At 32.3% G+C, this 24,150-nt stretch overlaps 2 protein-coding genes across 3 annotated transcripts; one reads left to right on the forward strand and one right to left on the reverse strand.

Annotated features, from left to right (window-relative positions):
- Window positions 1–537: 537 nt before the first annotated feature.
- LOC105328591 (uncharacterized) lies at window positions 538–12,509 on the reverse strand. Of its 2 annotated transcripts, none has more exons than XM_034479861.2 (9): window positions 12,143–12,509; window positions 8,787–9,385; window positions 8,329–8,450; window positions 7,725–7,857; window positions 7,427–7,582; window positions 7,224–7,340; window positions 6,364–6,584; window positions 2,528–2,954; window positions 538–2,284 (listed from the first exon to the last, which is right to left on the reverse strand). In XM_034479861.2, the coding sequence occupies exons 1-9, from the start codon at window positions 12,507–12,509 to the stop codon at window positions 2,267–2,269; spliced, it is 2,160 nt and encodes a 719-aa protein (XP_034335752.2). In that variant the 3' UTR covers window positions 538–2,266. The 2 variants fall into 2 exon arrangements, with proteins under 2 accessions (XP_034335752.2, XP_065941000.1); XM_066084928.1 differs by having other exon boundaries at window positions 2,528–2,957.
- A 178-nt stretch (window positions 12,510–12,687) lies between these two features.
- LOC105328684 (uncharacterized) lies at window positions 12,688–24,100 on the forward strand. The gene is made up of 12 exons (XM_034479862.2): window positions 12,688–12,819; window positions 13,017–13,155; window positions 16,174–16,239; window positions 16,498–16,578; window positions 16,714–16,878; window positions 17,106–17,623; window positions 17,775–18,022; window positions 18,146–18,194; window positions 18,370–18,447; window positions 18,655–18,822; window positions 18,932–19,019; window positions 22,168–24,100. The coding sequence occupies exons 1-12, from the start codon at window positions 12,712–12,714 to the stop codon at window positions 22,527–22,529; spliced, it is 2,070 nt and encodes a 689-aa protein (XP_034335753.2). The 5' UTR covers window positions 12,688–12,711; the 3' UTR covers window positions 22,530–24,100.
- The last annotated feature ends 50 nt before the right edge of the window (window positions 24,101–24,150 follow it).

The following is a 24,150-nucleotide window of genomic DNA, read 5'->3' on the forward strand; positions in this document are numbered from 1 at the left end:
GAGAGATTAACATTTAAATACACAGCCATGTATTTGAAGCTTCAAAGCAGCCTCGATATTACCAATTCAAAATATTACAATTACTTTACTGGTCAACATTTATCACATAATACAAATTAAAATTAAAAAAAATGTTTGCATCATTGGAGAGAGAGAGAGAGAGAGAATTACATTTAGATACACAGCCATGTATTAAAAGAATTATGATTGGAGATGCGTATAGATATTGGTGTTTTTGAGAAAAGATAGTAACCAGTTTAAACAAAACCCTTAACGTTATTGATTGCATGTGATCAGCTCGCGTAAGTTAAAAAACGATTCTTAATTTAACGACATATAAAGAGAGATCGTTTGAATTTTTAAAGGAATATTGAAAGACTTTAACAGAAAAGACCTAGTGAACCGTAAACACTTCAATTATATATTTTTTCTTCCTGGTTTCGACGATGCAGTGCATTTAACCCAATGCGCAGCCAGTTCATGCAAACCTGCTATTTAGGGGATAGCTCGAAAGAATCTACCCACAACACAATCCAAATCAAAAAAGGAAAATCAAAATTCCTTTTTTTTGACCCCATTTTTTGAATTTCAAGCCAAAATGACTCTAGTTTCATTAAATGCGACTCCTCTAGTCATATCAAACAATTTCATAACAAACAAATCTTAAACTTTTGTATATAGATACGTATCTTTATTTCTATAAAGATATTTTACAGTTCCAAATTCAATGAGGTTGGGGAACGTTCCTCATCCTATAAATTGAAGGTACAGAATTTATATTGTAACATTAACTCTAATAAACGTTCCTCTCCACAGTAAAATTGTGAAAATCATTCTTGAATCTAATTATTCATTGATTGAATGAACGTTCCTTTCAAATGGAAGCATTAATTTGAGGAACGTTCCTCTCCTTAATTCAAATGCACTTAAGAAATGTTTCTCCTTCCTTCAAAGCTGTGAAAAATGGTAAAAACCAGGCATGAATCTTATTATCAAATGTTTTGAGGAACGTTCCTCTCTCAATTTCTAATGATCAAAATATTAACAGGCATTCATTTGAGGAACGTTCCTCTCCCAATTTTTAATAATTGAAATATTAACAAGAATTCATTTGAGGAACGTTCCTCTCCCAATTTCTAATGATCAAGATATTAACAAGCATTTATTTGAGGAACGTTCCTCTCCCAATTTCTAATGATTGAAATATTAACAAGCATTTATTTGAGGAACGTTCCTCTCCCAATTTCTAATGATTGAAATATTATCAAGCATTCATTTGAGGAACGTTCCTCTCCCAATTGAAATATTATCAAGCATTCATTTGAGAAACGTTCCTCTCCCAATTTCTAATGATTGAAATATTATCAAGCATTCATTTGAGGAACGTTCCTCTCCCAATTTCTAATGATTGAAATATTAACAAGCATTCATTTGAGGAACGTTCCTCTCCCAATTTCAAATGATCAAAATATTAACAAGCATTTATTTGAGGAACGTTCCTCTCTCTTTCAAAATTTTTATGGACAAGTTGTAAAACTAAATCATAATACTAAGTGTTTTGAGAAATATTACTCTACCCTTTTTCACAATTCTCTTCAAATGCAGAATTTAAGGAACATTTTCTCTTAAGTTGTTTGAGTTATTTTCTTCTTATATCAAGGATTGTACACTACAAATTACGATTAACATGCAGTTCTCCTATTCCAACATGTACATGATTCAAAGTATATGTTTTTCATTGATCTCCAAAAAATCATGAAAAATGTTTTTCTAAAATAAGTCATGAGACCATTATTCTTCCGACATTATTAATTGTCAGATCTACGAATCTATAAAGTACATTTATCTTACACGTGGAACCTACAACTTTTAAATTGTGACTCCATCATTTTAACATCTACATTACTACAGCTGTCACACTATCAGAGTGCACAAATTTGTGTAGGAAAACTCCTGTTTTCCAAATCTTTCTAAAAACACCAGTACTCTAAACTATTCTAAACTCAATTGTACATTTTTTAAAAATACAAGTTCACATTGGACATTTGTTCATTTTTAAAGATAAAAAATATAAAAATAAAAGTACAGTAAATAAGAAAATGACCATAATTATCAGTTTGGACAAAAAGGAATTTATGATTATTGAAATATCAAGCAAAATGTGATAGAAGCAGAAATTTGGGACTGATATAACATGTTTTACTCCTGTTTGGTATATGAAATGAACAAAGTACATGCAAAGCAGATCTCTGGAAAAGGCACCAAACTAATCACTCAAGAAGACCTGTAAAATAATAAGTTTACAAGTATTTATTTCATTCTTTTAAACAATGAAAAACAAATGTCCTATCCATATAGGCAATACACTTTGCAGGGCAACTTTTAAATAACCCTATAATTAAATGCATAGAGTATTTGAATGACCTGGAACTTGTTAAAATGTAATTGAATAAAGGTGCTAGCACCTTGCATGATCAATAGAAATCTGTGATGTAAAAATAATATCAATTTATAAGAAGAAAGTTACCTCTGGATTTTCATCTTCATTTGTAAGCAGTCTCTGTAAATCTTCAGGGACAGCAGGATGGTTGTTTTCCGTGTCCTGAAGGGCATGTGGGTTATAGTTGGGAATCTTGGGTAGATACCAAATTGCCCCTTTCCTTGAATAACTATTTGTATTTCCTTGACTTTGACCCAACAATGAAATGAACTTTTCCCACCATGTATTTTCTGATACGGACATCATCTTTGACCAAATTGACAAGCTCTTCTTAATATTTTGGATATCGATCTTTTCAAATGATGCCAACAACAAAGGTGGTGCAGCTGTTGGCATCATTATGGATCCGTCAACCCTTTGTTTAAAGAAACTGCCGTTCAAAGTCTTCCATGAATGGTCCACATTCTTTCTGTAGTAGATGTGGACATCTCCGGTCATTTCATTGAGTCTATACCTTCTCAAATATAAGTAAGATAAGTTAAGCATATGTTTCTCAATTTTCAAATTTTTAAGGTATCTCACTACACCCAGACTTATACTTTTGAAGACACTACGTCACAAGATGGTGATTTAAATATTTTGTTAGACTGTTTACTTCGTTCAATGCGGTTGTATATCGTCTTAGCTCAGTGGCTAAAGTTTTGGACTTCTGAACCGCAGATTGTGAGTTCGAATCCGCCTGGAGCTTTTGTTTAAATATGATTACTGAATTAAATTTTTGAAAATGTAATTTTTCATCCAAAATTGCACATTTTTTTCCTATTAGACTTAATTACTTCTTATCCATTATGATATCTATCATAATCAAGTAATTTTCTGCTGATTTGAGAAAATATTTCAAGGTGTAGTGAGCCACCTTAAAAACAATATTTCATCCCATTACATTCACCATATCAAATCTAGAATACACAGTAAACAACAGGCAATTTAGGCTCACAAAAGAAGTGGCTAGGACATATGAATATAAACCCACCAAGCGTAACTGTAATATGGTAATGATTGTTAAAGTGATATATCTATAAACAACCCAAAAATTTGATAATATCTATACCGTGTATAAAATTTTAATACTGGTGTGTAATGTTTTACAATAATCATCAATGATGTAAACAAGAGGTAAACAAGGATCTATTCTTTAAACTAACAGTTTTTGGAACAATACTTGTTGAATTCATGACCAATCTCACTGCCATTGTAATTATTTTGCTGCTAAATTGTCCCTTGAGATAAAGATAACACTCTGCTTGATCAGAGTTGCTTTATCAGAAATGATTGAGGCAGTCTTCTTAAACTAGAATCATTAATCACTCTCTAGTTTGACAGTTCTAATTTGTTTCTTATCCTTGAATCGCCACTACTTGATAATTAATCTCACAGGACAATTGTAATTTTTTATTCTGGGTGGGTTACTGTAATTCATTTAATTTTACACTGTCGAATTTGTTAGTTAAAAACAAGTGTTGTTGTTTTATTTTCATATTATAAAAAGTGTGTAATATAGGGTGCAGAAAATTAGCTAAATGTTCTAGTCTTAACAAGACTATTATCCCCCCCCCCCTCTTCAAAGCTCCAAACAAGGCTCATTTTAAATGAGCCAGATGTGAGTTGCCTTAACTAAAGCATATATTACACTGTAGATAATCCTTCTATTAAGCAAGTACGTAATTCTGTGATCACATCATTTTGTATAAAATTGCAAAGACTTAACTTTTATCTTAAATTCTTATATTGCCTGACTTTTAGAAAGTAATGGCTAGATTTTAAAATCTGCAAGGGACACTTCTTTTTGAAGTTCTATGCAGATATATTAATTCCTCGTGTTTAATTAGGAATGTACTGTTATTAAGGTATCCCACTCCTCAATGTTTTTGTATCAAGAATTTCTTGAGAAATATATAATTGTAATCTATAGACAAAATATACTTAAAAAAATAGAAAGATAATGAGGGGTCAGTCTTCATCCATTTGAGTTTTTCATTTTAATTTAACCTTTTTGCACCTGAAATGCAATATTAGACTGATTAGGTTTTGTTGTCAGTATTTTTGATTAAGCAAACTTTTTCCTTCAAATATTGTTTTTAATTATGCACAACGGTCCCACTGAATAGAGGATTTACGAAAAAAAAATTGTACGAAGCTGCATTAATTCTTTGTGACCTTTTTGCACTTCAAATAAACAATTTCTCTCTAACAGTTATAATTTGATTTGAAAAAAAAAATCTTTTTGAATATCAAGAATTTTATAACATTTATCCAGTTTGCCTAGATATGTACACAGTATCATTTTGACATAATAAAACATGGGGGTCAGTGATGTCAAATTTTAGATATATGGCTTCAAAGGTAAAATTCTAGCAAAATTTGGCTTAAAAATGTTTGTACATGTCAAACAGAACCTATAGAATATGTTACAAACCTGTCAAATATTAAAAATGTGAATTAATATAATGAATTAAGTATTATAAAAAGAAATGTGCTCCGGTATATTGAAAATTCATGAAGCTGCTTGTTTCTGTCATTTTCATCAAAAAACCTTCCGCATGAAAAAAGTACTTCCGAAAACTTGTTTGTTTCTTGAATTCAAATGGATTTTCTTTATGAATGTTGTGTAATTATGAAATAATAATCTTTCTGTAATGATCAAATAAATAAATAAAATCATATTTATTTAAAATATAATGATCATCTGCGCAATGAAATCAAAACGTAAGGAGTGAGATACCTTAAAAGATGAAGCTCTGTGACATGGAAATTAAAGATATCATGATAAAATTTCAGAATTATGAACAAAATCTCTGTTTAACTTAAAAATCATTATAATGCATGTATCTATTTAGCAACTTTGTACAAATAATAACAGTTAGACCCTACAATTCAATGAATATACACCTAATTGTCAAATGAATACACTTATCATCTGACAGTTAATTAGAGAGATTCACTTAGTCCTCACAATCCCATTCTTACCAGTACTACGTACTGTATAATACAATTCCATAGGTCTGCATGATAATTTATCCCATAGGATGATTTCCTACATAATGAGCTTGTTAACTCAATTTTACACATTATCAATTTCAATACACATGCTTTATCTAAATCAAGGCTCAGACAATTAAGTGTTCCCTTGGCAAATGCACATAAACATATGAACACACTTAAGGTCAGATGACACGTTCCTCGAGAATCTTTTTTGTATCTCCTCGTAATAAAGAGTCCAAATAAAAAATATTACTTTTATAATTATTTTAAAAATGATTAAAATTTAATTTGATGTGGTTATGTGTCTAGATGGCCGAGTGGTTAGAACAGTAGCCTCTCACTGCCAGAAGCGTATAAGTTCTAGAAGTCGTGAGTTCAAAGCCCCGCCCTAGTCAAGATAGAGTTCCAATATAGTGAATTTTGGTGTGCTGTATAAGTATTTATTTTTACATCAGCAATTCAAGTGTATTTTCAAGAAGATCATATAGGAAATTGCATACTCTAGTATTTTGCAGAAATGCCTGGTAAGGTACCCTAATTTTTTGCAAGAAAGCTTGTCAGAGTAGTAGTAAACCATCAACAAATTCATGAAAAAAAGTTATATAAAATTAAGGAACGTGTCGTCTGACCTTAAGTTCATGTGTGGACAATGACAGTGTGATTCCTGTATACCAACCCAACAATCTTCATTTGTTGGGGTATTATAAATAAAGAACATTTTTTATGAGCACCAGATCATTCACCCAGTATGACTATAATATATATAGAATAGAGACAGACAGATGAATGGACAAGATTGCTACACCATAAATGTCTCATTTCAAGTAGGATGGATAAAAATATTTCCATGTATCCAGTACAACTTGAACAATTTAACATACCTGAATGTATTTGTCCTTGTGTGATATTTAACTCCTTTTAAGCATGGAGATAACCATCCAGATATGTCAAAACAGCCTCTCAGTTCTTCTGCACTGTAGAGTATGTCACTCATCTCTGGGAGTGTGGCAGCATCTTTGTGCCTGAGATTATCAGCAATGACACTGAACATCTGATCAATATCTTCATGGGTATGCCCAACATGAAGAAAGGAAAGCTGCACCTGAAATAGGAAGATTTTGCATCAAACAAATAAAAAAAAAAGAGTACCGTCATTCTAAAATTAAAGGCCCCACAAACTTCTTGCAATTATGATACACTGCCTTATCAAATCTGATAATTTTTTTCAGTACGTATCATAACTAGAGGTGCAGCGATACAGCAAAACATCAATTATAATGATCGCGTGTCTATGATACATGTATCGTATTGTCACGTGTATCTTGATACACATTATGATCGAGTAATTTTTATTGACTTACTAAAAAATTACATGGTATGGATAATATGAAGAGATTAGGAAATTTTGTTCTAATCAATTGAATTTTTTTTTTATCTCTATACAGTTTGTTGATTGGTTTTGTCAGTTGACACATTTTCTTTATGCAATATTATTTCTTATAGAGGTAGCTGGCAACATAGATATCAGTTTTTTTTATTGTTGACAACTGTATCGTGGTGCATAATGTATCGCGTTAAGATATTGTGATAAGTATTATATTGTGAGGTAGCTGGTGATACCGACATGCACCCTTAATTGTAATGTTATTTTCCATATCAGTTCTGTTTTCCAGTTTAAATATAACTTTACAAATATCTAGGAGAGAGTCAGCAATATCATATAAATCAAATATATATTTACCTCATAAAAAATCCGACGCCTGACTAAAAGCTCTAAGAAAGACAGCACAAACTTGTTCTTGTTTTCTCTGAAACAGTTGTCTGCTTGTAGATACAGAACGGGTGGCAATGATTTTCCCTGTGAATTAAGAATACATGTATACTTTGTAGTAATTCTTTATAACTAAAGTAAAGATAATTGTAATGATTGATTATGGTTTCTACCTTTGAGTGATTCCAAAGTACTTTCATCAAAACGTTCAATGTGAGATTGGAATCATGCTTGTACTGGTGTAGGTCTGTAAACAGATATTTTTTATTCAAACCGTGGCTTAAAACTCCAGTAACGTGTACATTTAGTTGCTTTGTTGCTGCAAATGCCTGAAATAGATGTGAGAAACATGTTGATTTATTAATTGCTTGAGAATTTTTCATCACAATTATAAAAATGATATTTTAAACCATCAAAAATGGTGAAAAATGCATGTTTTAACATTACATGAGTTAATTTTTGAAAGACTACCTTGCTTGGTCTCCCCTTAAAATGGGGAATGTTTGTCTTGGATTGGTCCATCCCATCTATAATGAGGCTTATATATCTATCTGGTCTTCGTCTGCTAACAGTTTTTCTTCGGTAATATGCAGATTTTTCTTTCCTATAATATAATAATTATTTTTTGTTATGTGTAATACAATTACATGTAGTATGAAATATGAAATACATGTAATATGAATTCATTGCAAATGGCTCAGTGGTCACACTGGTATGCGGCAAGCTACTGCCAGCTAGTAACGCAAAGATGGCTGGTTCAAGGCCCACTTTTGTCACTTGATGTTATGTGTTTTGTTTTTACATGTTTTAGACAAGGTACTATCTAAGTCCATCATGCCACGTTATAGTTAACAGCTTAATTATTCTGGGGATTAATCTGCAATTGACTGATGTTTGGTCAGAACTGGGGTGGGATGGGGTTGGGGGTCAAATACTGATATTCACTTAGCACCATGGAAACTGTAAAAAAAAAAGCAATGGCTGGGCACGGCCTGTGTCTTAATGGCTTGGAAAAAAATTAACCTGATATGGTTGATTTTTAGTGATTAAAGCTGAATAAGAAGTTGACACATACATTTGTCTGTGAAGATGTTCTTGCTTCTTGATAAAAATGTCCCTTTTTTTCTCTGGGTTAAGCTGTTTGTGAAGTTCTCTGTCAAGCTTGTCACATGTAGTACATCTTGTGAACAAGTTGCTCTGAAATGCATTTATATCCATTAACAAGTACTGGTTGAATAATAAGATTTTGAATTGTGAATCTGTTCTTCTGTCAAATGATAAAAATAAATACTACTAAATCAAAATTGCTTATAGGAGGTCTCAATGGTCATGACTATAGTTTTATACTGTTTGATCAATTTTAGAAGAGTTTTATAGTAAAATATAGTAAAATAGGTAAAACTTTTGTTTTGTTTTTTAATTACATATGTACTAATAAAAAGTTTATAGCTAAATAAATTAAAATGAAAATTTGACCATCTAGCATCCTTAAATTTGACTGTAAATTTGGGAGAGAAAATGGTATTAGCTCACCTGTTTAATTTTTACATGTGAAAAGTGATCCTTCCAAATGTTTAAAAATGTTTGATAAGATACTCTGTCTCTGCTTTCTTCTTCAGTTTCCACTTCATATCTTGAATAAACTTCATTTTTCCTTAAACCAAAGGGAAGCCAAATTTCTTGAATATGTGGAGGATTTTCTCCTCTCATTGCAATGTATTCCCCAAACCAGTTAATGGCATGAAGTCTTTTTTCTGATGTTAATTTTCTGACCGAAGAGAGTGGTCCTTCGTCTCTGGTCATCCAAGTTTTTCTTTCCTTGTAGTATATTGATTTTTTGATCCCATGTGCAATCAACCAACTTTTCAGGCATACCCCATGACCATGGAGAATGAAATGAAATTTTCCTTCTTTTACACTTTGGAAGTCTTCAAACTTTTTCTGGAACCACCTTGGTCTTTCTTTAGCATTTAAACACCATAATGTGGAATGGCAATTTTTAATTAAATCCCTTGTAAAAAAGCTTTGCCTAGTACATTTCTTCGGGCAATCACATTGTTCTGAAAATGCCTTTTTTATAGTGCTTCTGGAGATCTTTTTCTTTTGAAGTTTAGTTTTTGATAACGATGCAACTGAAATTATAAAAAGAATTTGATTTCTTAATAGAATTGAGTACTTATATAGTTACTGTAGTTATAAATATGGGTAAATATGCTATGATATGATAAATAGTTTTGACTAAAAATCTTGTGTGCCATAATGCTTGTCAGATGTCTCTCTAATGGCAGTTTTTTGTAACATTCATAGCTTTCAATTTTTTTCCCCTATAAATTCCTGATTCAACTTTGACTGGCCCCAATATCCATATTGTTGAATCTACAAAGTTTTAATAAACCTTGTATGCTTCAACTTATCTGACCCACTTATAATGTTTATGAGAAGAATTTTCAATAAATGATTGATAATACCGGTATGTCACTTATATAATATTGACAATTTTTTATTGATACAATCTCTCTATATGATTTCTCATCTTTTCATTAAAATAAACTTAAGGCAATCTCAATCACTCCCCAATGTGACTGTGTCAAGAATTTCTTGACAATTATTCCATTGAAAAAATGATTAATGAAATTTAATTAGACCTCTTTGCACATAAAATTTTATTTAAGACCATGTAGTTGATATTTGTAGCCAGTATTTTTAACTTCAAATATTTACAGCTAATTGATTTGCATATTTTGTAATGTATTGTATAATGATGTCTGCAGCTGGATAATCTTGCTTTGCTGTCATCAGAGACTCTAAAACCCAAACAGTGTGACCACATTAGAGCTCGTCAGGTGCTTTGTCAGCATCAAAGAAATGCTGAAATCTACTCTTAGACTAGTTTCTGTATGCTTCCACATTTATAGATTGCAGGTTGGAAATAAGCACTTTCCTCACTAAGTGCCCATATTTCAGATACCGTATAAGACTTTTAAAAAACCAGTGGGTGGGGAGGGGGTGCCCCCCATCCTGTTTTGGAAATACAGAGAGAGAGAGAGAGAGAGAGAGAGAGAGAGATATTTAATGTTTATTGAAAAAAAGTGTAACCCGGGTTCGCTACCCATTTTAGTTATCTGAAAAATGAAAATCTGTAATAAATATTGAAAAACTCATTCTGTGATATTAAAAATTTCAGCGAAGACTTAACAAAATGTAATTGAGTATTCCTGCAAATTCCGTACAGAACAAACGAGTAATTTCTTAGAAATCGACAAAAACCCGGTTTTCTTAACATAAAATGAGATAGAACAACATTACCCCCCCCCCCCCCCCCCCCCCCGGTTTCCAAAATACAATAAACATACCAAATGAAAGCAAAACATCTCAGCTTAATCAAAATTGCTGCTAGAATTCTATGCTCTTCTCAATTATTATAAATAGCTATTCATCCGGCTCTCATAAAACCTTCCCAACTTTCATAAAGTTTGCACGGAAAACGATATGTTGCATATATTCAAAACAACACACAACATGGGATTCTAGCAACACTTTTCAAGTTAAGCATTGATCAAACAAACGATACGTATAAAATTTCAAGTTCAATATATACGGGGTGGTGTTCTTCTAGCGGATTTTTATATCGTAAACAACGACAGAGGAAAACCTGGCCGAGAAATAAAAGCAAATTTACATACCTTTTAGCGAATGATTGATAAAACTAACATCTCTCCAAGTATTCTTACGTTCAATTCTCAATAAATCCAACCACAATACTTTATTAGAGTTCTTAGATTAGTACTGTTATATTTTGAATATGTTTACAATGCTTTCCGATCAAATTCACACGATATTCAACTTTTAGTCATGACGTCATCAATGTGTAAATCTACATAATACAGAATAATTTCTAAAAAAAATTGTCCTCAGCATTTTTTATTTGTTTTTGGTCTATGTTTCGTCCTGCTTAGATATTTGAATATGTACATAATGACTAAGATTTGTATATAATTTCACAGAGTTACATGTAACTCAGATTCCATATACTTCCTTAACACCCCTGCGCAGCCAATGAGCACGGCCACCGGAGGGCCCTTTACATTAACTTACGACTTATAACCAAATTAGTGAATGCTAATTAATCACAAACTAATCAATGTTTTATTCTCATGGCTGTAGATTATTATTATGGACATCAGAGTATAGTTGTATAAATAAAGTTCTTTCTAAGTTTTGTATATTTGTCCTTTATATATCATTTCATTTATTATAACTTTGTCGTAAGTTCTTTTGTAAAACGCAGCCCATCACCTGTCTGTATATCGTGCATATCAGACAGGTAGCCAGTCTATCATTCTCGTTATCATTTTTACTGTTTCTCAGCCATAAATCACCCACCATACTACTCCCTGGCTAGAGTGAAAATAAACAATTAAACCAATGATCCCCTTATTCCAAGACATCAGACTCTGACCCGGCCACCAGCTGCACAGATGGGTGACATATTAATTAAGTGCCAGCTCGACATCTGATAAACATAAACATAAAATAACCAGTCTATCACAATATGTTATTTTTGTCTTTGGTGTACAATAATTATTTGCCCCCATTTTTTTTCACACCCGGCATTATCCTCGTTTTCATCGGGTGAATTTGAATGCAATTTCAAAACAATTTTAAAATTACTTTGTTAATTAAAAAGAGTCTATTCAGTATAACACATTCCTTATTGAGCTGTATGAATTCAAGATGGGTGTTTTTAAGCGTTTGAAATTTTAGAAGGGCGAAAAAACATGGGGTAAAAATCATAAATCCTGTATACATATACCATATGTTAAAGTAATGTAAACTATAATTGAATTAAATAAATTAAGTCAATCAAATTAAGGATAAATCTAACATACCTTTTTGCTTCCTTGGAGTACTGGTCATTAAAGGCTCAATGAAATGTAAATTTCCAAATGGTTCCGATTCGGTGGAACATCCACTTGTTTGTAAATCAGATGATATAAGCGATAGTTCTTTACTAATCTCACTTGATTCTTCAAACAAATCTTCTTCGCGTAAATCAAATGCTTGAACAGTAGGCGGTGTATCATCACAGAAAGAAAATACATCATGGTTGGAACCAGAAATATCACCAGAATCTTCAAATCTGGACAGTTCCCTCAGTGATTCCGTTAAACGATCAGTTTTAACACTGTGATCCAATGATGATTCATATTCCTGAGATTCAATTATAGAATGCTCAGAAAAAGTTATATCATTCATTTCAACATTTTGTTTGGTTTCAACTTGATATCACCGACCATGTCACCAAGAATGAGCTAAAGTCTTCTGCAGTCAGTGAAGAATATTGTCAATCAGAGATCTACTGATAAGACTTGGGGCGTGCAATTGGTATGTGAAATTTTGACCAGCCTAGTGTGAATGTCTGTATCACATCATCCATAACTCTCAGTGAAGAAGCAATATGTGGTCAATTTCAAAGTCAGAAAATGCAGTATTTATGAAACAAAAAGGCAACATAGTTGGAAAAGTATGGGATATTGCAGCTGCCAACAATAAAGGATGCATCAAGGTATAATAAAAATACATTTCTTAAAACTCAAAAATATAGTCTTTTTTATAGTTTATACTAATTTTGTTATAGAATATTTTCTGAAGATAATGCAAGTGAATCCATTCTGATTAAGATTGATAAAATTTTATAAAACGTATAAAAACAAAATTCAGATACACTGAATAAGCCAGCTTATTTATTTTCATTTTATTTAGATAATGATGAATGGCCTTGACAAAATAATGCGCCTTGAAGATTTTCATGAAAAGGACAACCAATATTCCTGCCTTTTTACTGGATATCTAAGCAGCAGAAATTCATTTGTAGAAAGATGGAGAAGTTTGAAAAAATCAGGTAAGCTTACAAATAAAATATTGATCATTGAAAGAATAATATATTGTTACAGTTTCGAAATTGACTCTTAATGCAGGGACTGTATTAAGGCAGTAAATGAGATATCATATTTTTGATGTAATATCCCATGAAGATGTATTATAAACTAAAAAATGTCAAAATTTAGCTGTGAGATGTAAATCAAAAATAGTGTAAAAGTGGTTGCCCTTGCTGGTGGTTAAGTATTTCTTTTCAATAAGTGTTGTAATCAAATAGACGGGTTGGTGATTAAAATACAACACTATAAAAGTTTTGATTAGTGACGGTCAGACCGGTTCAAATTCCAGCGCCAGATAGCTCAGTTGGTAGAGCACCTGACTAGAGGTTCAGGGGGCCCGGGTTCGAAACCCAGTCTGGTCCGTCATTTATTCTCCCATCCCGTTAAATTTGGTGCCGTGACCAACTCCTGGAACTGACAGGTGAACTCCTGCTAGGGGAAGAGCCTGGGGTGATCTTCGGGGACGAAGATCATTTAAGGGGGGAGGAATGTGACAATCAGACCGGTTCGAATCCCAGTGCCAGATAGCTCAGTTGGTAGAGCACCTGACTAGAGGTTCAGGGGGCCTGGGTTCGAAACCAGGTCTGGTCCGTCATTATTTCTCCCATTCCGTTACAGATTTATTACAGTAACATACGAGTGGGTTTTAAACCTACCACATTAATAGTGTTCATTTCCTTTATGTGTAAATAACCACATTTACATTAATTAAGTTCTGGTACTTGCTATAACCTCTAGTGCATAAGCTCCTAGGTTACTGATTTTGTTGATTGTAGATTAAACTGGGTTGATATGTCTTGTCTGATCTTTTCGTAATAGTTTCACAATTATGAGTCATTGTTTCAATGAATTTAGCTTAATAGTTTAAATTCATATGTGAATTGTTAAAAAAAAAAACAAAGTTTAGGAATTTAATACACCATACATAACAAAATTACATGTATTACTAGATGGTATTTAACTTTGAGTAGCTGCATAGACAATGGCCAACACATATCCAGTATTTTCCCAAACCCAGTGTTATAATGTTTCAATTTTTCTGTTATATACATGGTTCTATCATCACGGTGCCTATAAAGTTCACCATAGCTCACAGTGCAGGCTCGTGTAAGTCATTGTTAAATATAAAAAAAATCATTATTTATGTTCTGTTTTAATTTTTGTTAGAAAAAAGATTAGGTAAGCAAATACAGGGCATTAATATCATTATGAACTGATTTACATTATGAGAAAAAAACATGTCAATTTAACAGCTATCTAAGAATCAATAGCTAATTTTAAAGTACAAATTTCCTAAAATTACTCTACGACATGTATTTCCTAATCCTGTTCTACAGATATACACTTACTAGTGTTTTACATCTACAAGTTAGGGAACTAATTTTGGAATTTTATGTATTCATGTAAATAATAAAGTAAATGCGTTTATGAATGTGTAATCCTGTTCTTTTCAATATATTAACAAGAAGTCAGCCAAAAAAAAATCTACCACCATCCACCCCCCCCCCCCCCCCCCCAAAATGAAAATCAACTAAAAAGGGAAAATGCATAATGGAATTATACTAATAACTGTAAACAAAGATGAAGACATGTACATGTGAAACAAACTGCATGTGACATGCAGGACCTGACTGATGAACATGCACCACTAGTACTATAACTTATAATCACAGCCTATTAAGGTAACTTAAGAAATTGGTACCTTTTTTATTAAATTTGAGAGAAAATGAAAAAAAATTCTCTATTGATCTGGTCATATACCGTAGTTCACAAGGCATAAACAAGTTTATTTCAGATAATAGATTAACTCGAATTTTATCCATCAACACATTTCTTTCCCTTTGAAAGTCATTTGATTAATTACAGACAATGCTCTAATTTACAAATAGGATGAGGGGTTATCTTTGCTTTTGAAATTAAATGTGGGGATTTGATAGCTTGAATCAAAACAGTTAGAACATTAATTTGATAAAACAGAGATTGAACCAACTCTCAATCACTGGAATCCATTCATATATCATCCTTGCTTTACACTTGCTTGACATTGTAAAATTATTGTTTCTTTATCGCCTGCAGAGCAGTGGCTCAGAGGAGTCCTGGCCTATTCAGAGATCATGCTTTGATAGCTATCTTGATAAAGGTCCCAATGGGGTTCTTACAATAGTTTTGAGTAAACATTTAATTCTCAATAGTTTGATTTGGTAGCGAGGGGAAAGTTTGCAATTACTCTCTTCATTTACACATATGCATCAAAATTCATTAGCATGCAAATTCCTTCACCCCCCCCCCCTTTTGACGAAAAACCCATGCATGATTTAATTGAATATTACCTAAGTTAAATATTGCCTCTTGCAATCATTTATGGAGCATTTACCACTTTAAAATTTCTTATAATCTCTGATACAAAATAAGTGAGGTGGAGAGAATAAAAATTGATTTTTTTAGTTCATTTAATGATAAATTGAAGGTCAATACATTTATATTTAAAGGAGGTGTTTACATTAAACAAAAAGTTATCTTTTCATTGGTTTTTAAAATAAACAATTTAAAGGGATAGTGCATACCATTTTACCATGAAGAAAATTGCTCAATTTTTTTTCATACGGTAATTACTTTTTTTTTAATTTTTTCATAATTGATCAAATATAGGTCTGTTAAAAGTGCAAATAAAATTGCAAGTTTTATTATAAGATCATGAAATGTTGCTTAAATAAAACGCTTTCCAATTTGTTAGAGATTATAATATTTTAAAGAGTTATTGTTTTAAGTATTAAAATCAAATAATCAGAAATGAACCACATGCACAAAAAAGAATACTTTAGTTCAACATTTACAATGTAACTAATATCAACTGAGCAATTTGACTTTTTGTTCTTTCAACATTCAAACTGCAATATTAATTAGGTACATATTTTTGCATTTTTTATAATAGATTATTTGTCAATAGGTATATATACATTAAAACTTTTCTTCTCTTTCAGAGCAAACCAAATCACCACCAACATTAAGAAGAACTTACTCTAAGATTAATCCATTTGAATTCAAAGGTATTGGATTTCATTGTTGTATACTGGATACATGACATGCAATTTCATATGACTTTGATATTGATGCCAATGTTAAATAAGTTGAGTGTTGAGGATAACATTTTAATGCACATTTTATTCTAATGATAACTTGGGTCATGTAAACATGTTGCACATTACAGATGAAGAATATGTAGTTGCAGGTATATTTTCAGTACCATGATGACATTTTCCTCTCTCTTAATGTCCGTCTAAATAACTTGCTTTTTTATTAACTAGAGGATGCAGTTTGCGATGAGTTGACTAATTTGACAACACAGAAAAAAGTAAATAAGGAAGTTTACAGACCATCTACTTCAGGTGTGTCTGCATGCTTTTATATATATAACTGTACCTAGCAATACTTTAAAATTTACACAGTAAAGCTAAATTTAATGAAATATATGAAAAAGTATGGATTAAATTATCAATCATCTTTATTTAATTTTAATTAAGAATGCTCCGAAATGGGTGATGCTTCACCTTTATCAGCTGAACCAGTAGGGGTCTATGATGATGACATGAGTGGTATGACAGAAGATGAGAGTAACATGTCAAAGAAAAGTCGTACTGATATTCCTAAGGAAGCTCTTGTGGAAACCATTCAGAAAAAACTTAAAGGTAATGAACCGTCCAATTTCCATCAATGTTATAATTTATCCAGTTTATCTTGAATCACTGTGAAGTGTGAATTAAGACTAGAATTAGACAAATTAATACATATTAAAAATTCATTTCATGTTTTAGGGATTTTATTTGCATTTTGATTTTAAAATAAGAAATAAAAATTGAAGGTTGATTATTTTTGGGGTAAAAAAATAAAAAATGGAATGAATTTTTTTGGTAAGGTTACATGGTTCTCCCTGTATCTAAATTGAGACAGCCTTCCTTTGGCAATCTGCTGAGAGAACCGGATATAAAACATGTCAAAGAACTGGAGAGGGAATTTTCAGAACGGCCAGGCAACTACTTTCAGTTGATGGTTGTGAATGTTTGTGGCGAAATGAAGGAGGACAATTTTGAGTCCTGTACGCTTGAGGTGATTGGAGGCAATCACTCTAGAGAGGCACTACAGAACATTATATCCACAACAGCTGATCCAACTCCCTTTGAAAAAAGAATGTGTATTGTGTACACAAATTTAAATCCTGATGAGGCCAAATATGTAGCCAATCAGCACAACCAGGTTAGAAAGTTTGGAACAGACCTTGATCTGGTAGACAGAGCAAGCTGCTTCAGATATTCTTTGTTCGAAAAAGCTGGATATACCCATGTCCAAGATACAACAACGAAAGCAACCCCTACAGGCAGAGATATGATAACAGAATGGAAGGAGGGGTTGCAGCTTGCTATGGGATCTGTCAGTGTGAGTATCCTTCAAATACATCTGATGTTAAAAAAAAGAAAGACGTAATATCTTGTTTTAATTAGGAGTAAATAAATGCATTGAGGGAGCTATTCAATGTGTTTTCAAATCATTTTTGACTGAGAATCAATTATCAACATTCTTTTTATAGAGAAAAACTCTAAACAACAGATTCAGACTCGAAATGAGATTTGCCCAACTTTCTAGTGAGGTCTGGATCAAATTTCTAGACTTTGTAAACAAACTTAAAATGGAAATAAAGAAAGACAAGATTAGCGGAAGACTGTTGAAGCCACTAGATGGAGTACAAGAGAAAAGTCTGCTGAAATTCTTAAAGAAGTATAACAGTGGGAAAATCAATTTCAAGCAACTCGTCTCTCTCTGCACTGAGTTCAAATGGTAAGTACAATTATTTGTGATGACAATAATATTTAAGAAATTTACAAAATGTGATTTTTTTTTAATTGATTTATTTTTCTAAAAAAAAATTTTCATAAGTTGTTTCTTTTTACTTGTTCACAGCAGTGATTCCAACAAAAAAGAATGTGAACTAGGAACATCTGAAGTAGAGGTATTCACAAAAATTATATATTTATAAATCTGATTGGTGAATTGATAACTTCAATTTTTATCATAGTGAAGTCATATTATGTAAAAAGTAAATAATTGTTGCAAAAAAAAAAAAATGAAAAACAAAAACAAACTAGGACTCTTACAGATTTGGTATATCTAAGAAATGATTTCAGGCAATTGCCGAGCCATCGGAAGATAAAGCAGATAAAGAAGATGCCATAGATTACAGCATACTTATTGAAGCCTTAAAGGTAACAAAAATCAATGTGAAAACTAATAAAATACCTGTTCTAAAACATTCCATTTTAAGAGAAAAGTTTGTAAAAAAAAATTTAGTAAACGTAATAAATTATACAAAAAGGCAATGAAAAAAGTTCAATTAAGTAATCTGAGGCTACGAAGTGTCATTACAATTTCAACATAACAACAATGTAAAGATTCTACCATTTTCATTGCAGGAAACAGCAGATAGAGAGAAGAGGAGCAATGATGACCTCAAGTTGAAGAATGCAGAACTAAAAGAAGCATTAGAGGCATCAAATAGGGAGAAAAATGAAATCAAACAAGATCTAGCACAAAGATTTCAGGTTGAAAAGAATATGCGGAATGAAATATGTCAGTTAAAGGTGAGGTTTCCTTGATCATTTTCATTACAAATGCCAAATTATAAATTAATTAAGTGAATTACATGTATCAAGACAAATGGCAATATTTTCCACTTTAATTTCTATACAGGAAAAACTAAATCAAGTCACAAAGGAATGTCGAATTATGAGGGAAAAGCAAGACAAGCTGATAAAAAGGAAAATAACAACATGCACAGGTAAGACAACTTTTCTGGTATGTTTGTCATTATTTAAGAACTTAAATAGGATTATTATATTACAAATTAAACATTGCATGTCCAATTTAGTTTGTAAGATTTTCCCAAATCACATACTAGTACTGGTTTTATTAAGAAATTATTTTTTGAGTCTCTAATGTAAGATAATTCAATAATGATAACATGCTATTTTGATGACAAAAGAGTGAATGAAGACAGCTTTGTTTTCCTTGAATATCGAAATAAGACTGAACTGGTACACCATAGAAATGATTGCAATTACCCGGTGCTGTACTTAAAATTTTTCAGGTTTTGTGTACTCTCACTCTCAACTTATGAAGTTCAAATTTCACTCAATTTAATACTAAGAAAGACTGATGTTTGTGTATTGGGTAACTGTCTTTGTTCATCTTTTCATTGATAGGAATCCTTAGTCTATGACTTAATGAACAATATGTGCCAAGTACCAAGAATATGATAAATCAAAAAATGCAAACTACCCATAATTATTTTAGTACATTAAGCAATAATTATACCCTTACAAACAGCAAAGAGTGGAGGTGAGGTTATATTGGAATCACCTCGTCCATCTGTCTGTCCATCTAAATTAAAACTTACTGCATGGAACAATTTAGAACTCACAATCCAAAATATTTGTTTGATAAATTCTGCATTTTCTTGAGAGTTAGAAGAATCATCAAAGACAAGTGCAGCCAAAATCATTTGTCTCATGAGGGCCATTGTCAGAGCTAATGTAAGATGGATCGTGTTGAGGAAAAATTGATAATCTGTAAAATAGACTGACTGGTTCAAGGGTTTTACTGTTTTATAGAAAACCAAATTTTTTGTCATTTTAATGAAATAAAATATTTATATACATGTACATTTTTCTTAAATAATATAAGCTGTTTAAACTTAGTTAAGTCAAATAAATATAATTATGAAGTGACCCTATAATGGGCATTCATGCAAATGAAATTCAAAATCATTGATGTGATTCTATAGTGTTTTAGCAATTTTCAAATTCTTTATTTACATTTAAATGACAGAGTTATGAAAATTCTGACAATGTCTTCATGTCAACAAGCTAATCAACTAAAATCAGTCATATGGGATGAATCATCAGCAGCTACATCAGAGACATATAGTTAAATCATAGAAAAATGTCAGGTTTTTTTTTTCAAAGACAGTATAATTGTATCAGTCAAGACTTAGATAACTGAGATAAGAAACATTTTTGCAAGGATATTTTCATTCTTGAAAAGGGGGGGGGGGGGGTAATTTTCAATATGGTGCATTAACAGTGAAGTTTTGAAGTTGACATTTTTGATTTTCTTTTCTTTTATTTATGTGTCGCAATAAAACCTTCATGTCTTCATTATTAAATGACTCAAATTAGGGAAATTCATTCACATTTGCTCCCATTTGAAATCTAAGTCTCAACTGGGGGGGTGGGGTGCAGGACAGTTATAGTTACTTTAGTTGTTCAAATTTTAGTTTATTGCTGAGTTGGCCATTACATATTTTCAGATATCTAGTTGTAGTTTCAATTTTCAAAAAATTTACAATAGAATAATTATAAATGTATATTGGACCATAGTCATGCAAAAGCCTAATTAGATGTTCATGTAATAAGTGTTTCCAAATACCAGTCTGAAAGCTGAACACCACTCATAAATACATATATTTACATTCCACATAGTTTTTGCTTGTAAAGTGCGTTAAAAGCTACAGCAGTTATAACACTGTAAAAAACACACGGTACTCAAAAGTTAAAGGCAAAGCAAGATGTAAAATTGCCCACACAGGTGAGACCTCTACAACGAAATACTTTGAAATGTTCAGCAATCTGGGCCATTATAAAGGGGTTGTAGGATTAGCATTGATAAGAGAAATGTGGCGGACAGTGCCTGTTTAGCTCACCTGAGTTGAAAGCTCAAGTGAGCTATTCTGATCACATTTTGTCTGTCGTCCGTCTGTTTGTAAACTTTTCATATTTTCAACATCTTCTCAAAGACAACTGTGCCAATTTCAACCAAAATTGACACAAAGCATCCTTAGCCTAAGGGGGTTCAAGGTTGTGAAAATTAAGGACCATGCCCTTTTGCAAAGGGAGATATTTTCGAGAAATTTTCGAGAAATTTTCGAGAAATTTTCGAGAAATTTTCAAAAAACTTCTTCTCACGAACCATAAGACCAGGAAAGCTTAAACTTGTGTGAATGCATCCTCAGGTACTGTGGATTCAAAGTTGTGAAAATCATGAACCCCTGGGGTAGGGTGGGGCCACAATGGGGGGGGGGGGGGAGGGGGGTCAAAATTTACATACAAAAATATAAAGTAAATCTTTAAAAATCCTCTTAAAAACTAATCAGCCAGGAAAGCTGAAACATGTGTGGAACTATCCTCAGGTGGTTGAGATTTAAAGTTGTGAAAATAATGATCCCCGGGGGTTGGGTGGGGCCACATTGGTGGGGGGGGGGGGGGGTGTTATAGTTTTACATTGGAACATATAGAGTAAATCTTTAAAAATCTTCTCAAAAACTAATCAGCCAGGAAAGCTGAAACTTGTGTGGAACCATCCTCGGGTAGTGTAGATTCAAAGTTGTGAAAATAATGACACCCCTGGGAGTAGGGTGGGGCCACAATGGATGGGGGGGGGGGTGTCAAAGCTTTACATAGGAATATGTAGAGTAAATCTTTAAAAATCTTCTTCTCAGAAACTAATCAGCCAGATGATTCTTTATAATTGTTAAGACTTTGGCCACAGGACAATTCTTCCGCCTCAAAAGAAGGTTCAGAGTTTGATGTAGGTTTAAATCCCAATTATAAACAATTGTTAAGGATCTTTTTGAGAACTGCAATACTCAACATGTGGTATGACTATAAAATCACCCTGTTAGAAAAGGGACTAATGATTATAAACATAAGAATATCCAGGGGGGAAATGGATTTTATTTATACAGGATCTACATGTATTATTGTACATTTTCCAGATAGTTTGTATTATGACTCCATTAAGCTGATTTTATCATACCTATTTTTTTCTCAGGTGAGCAATGTGGCCCATGGGCCTCTTGTTATGAGTGGTATTCAGCTTTAATATACATTTTATCTATTACACTAATTGTAAAATTTTAACAACAATAGATGCCACAGAGGAACTAGAAGCCCCAGTTACCAAAAAAACATCAGTTGATGATTGGGACCTTAAGGAGGGACAGGAGGGTTTGACCATTGGCCTTGTTGTGGCCATCAAACCAATCAGACAGAGGGACTTGAAAAATGGAGAACCATGGTTGGGCATCATCAATGATGTATCGAAGAACAACATCAAAGTCTCGTGGCTAATGGGCAACTATGAAACGTATTGGATTCCGAATCCAGAATTTCAAGGATGTTCTCCAGACAGCGTACCAAGAAACAGGGTAGCCTGTAGCTTCAAGTACATTAGTGACAAAATCTTGCCAGACCACATTGTAGATAAGCTAAAAACTGTATTTAAAATTTAAGATCCCTGAAACTCATCCAAAAGTATGTCACTTTGTATACTTTTTCTAACATTATTGGTACAAAAAATGAACCAAATCAGTTCACAAAGAAAAAGTTGAACATTCAGGCAACAATACATTTTTCACTTGAGAATTTAAAAATTTTGATTTTTCATCATTATATGTGCATGATGTGTTTTAATGAATACCTTTCTGTTAGTAATCATTATATGGAGATTATTTTGTTTAATTCAAGAGAGAGCAAATTTCTTTACAGCTTGCTTCCATTAATGGTGATTGTTTTTGAAGTTTATTACATTAAACTAATATGCTCAATCTATATTGCCAGGTGTTGATGTAATTTAATGAAAGAACAACTTCTATGCATGTACTTGCGAATGACATTTGTAAATATACGTACTGTAGCGATGTATATGTAGGTCAATTTAAATTAAATGTTTATTATTAGAAACTGAGTTAGCAAAGTGCACCCTTTTAAAAGAATTTTTTCTTGCGTTTTTTCCTGATAGTTGTTAAATTACCGTATGTGCTGAACTTGCATAAAGAGTACCGGGTATATAAATAAAAATGGTTCATGGTTAAGAACATTGAAATAATAGTACAACAAATGAAAAAACAGATCTGGTATTGTTTCTTAAATCCTGAATAAGCTGTAGTATTAGTGAAGCTACAAAAGAAAATTAAAATTGTGAGCGACTTCTTCATTTACAAGTATCTGTTGAGAAGATGTAAACAATATGAGAGAGAGAGAGAGAGAGAGAGAGAAGAAGAAGAGAGACTCCTCAAAACCGAATATGCAACAGATGTAATATTTGTAACATATGGAGAGGAACGTTCCTCTAACATGGTAGCACTATTTAAGTGAGAAGATAAATTGAGAGAGGAACGTTCCTCTAACATAGTAGCACTCTTTCAGTGAGTTAATAAATTGAGAGAGGAACGTTCCTCTAACATGGTAGCACTATTTCAGTGAGAAAATAAATTGAGAGAGGAACGTTCCTCTAACATAGTAGCACTCTTTCAGTGAGAAAATAAATTGAAAGAGTAACGTTCCTCTAACATAGTAGCACTCTGTCAGTGAGTTTATAAATTGAGAGAGGAACGTTCCTCTAACATAGTAGCACTCTTTCAGTGAGTTAATAAATTGAAAGAGGAACGTTCCTCTAACATGGTAGCACTATTTCAGTGAGAAAATAAATTGAAAGAGTAACGTTCCTCTAACATAGTAGCACTCTGTCAGTGAGTTTATAAATTGAAAGAGGAACGTTCCTCTAACATAGTAGCACTCTTTAAGTGAGAAAATAAATTGAAAGAGGAACGTTCCTCTAACATAGTAGCTCTCTTTAAGTGAGGAAATAAATTGAGAGAGGAACGTTCCTCTAACATAGTAGCACTCTTTAAGTGAGGAAATAAATTGAGAGAGGAACGTTCCTCTAATATGGTAGCTGTCTTGTCCATTTACTTATCAAAAACAGAGAAATCAGGTTAAATTGAAGCAGAAAACTAAATATGACTTATTATTCAGGCTCATTTTCCAATTTTGAGTCAATTTTGGCTTCAGATTCAAAAAATGGGGTCAAAAAAAAGGAATTTTGATTTTCCTTTTTTGATTTGGATTGTG

Source organism: Magallana gigas, chromosome 5 (assembly GCF_963853765.1).
Source record: "Magallana gigas chromosome 5, xbMagGiga1.1, whole genome shotgun sequence".
In the NCBI taxonomy this organism is placed as follows: domain Eukaryota; kingdom Metazoa; phylum Mollusca; class Bivalvia; order Ostreida; family Ostreidae; genus Magallana; species Magallana gigas.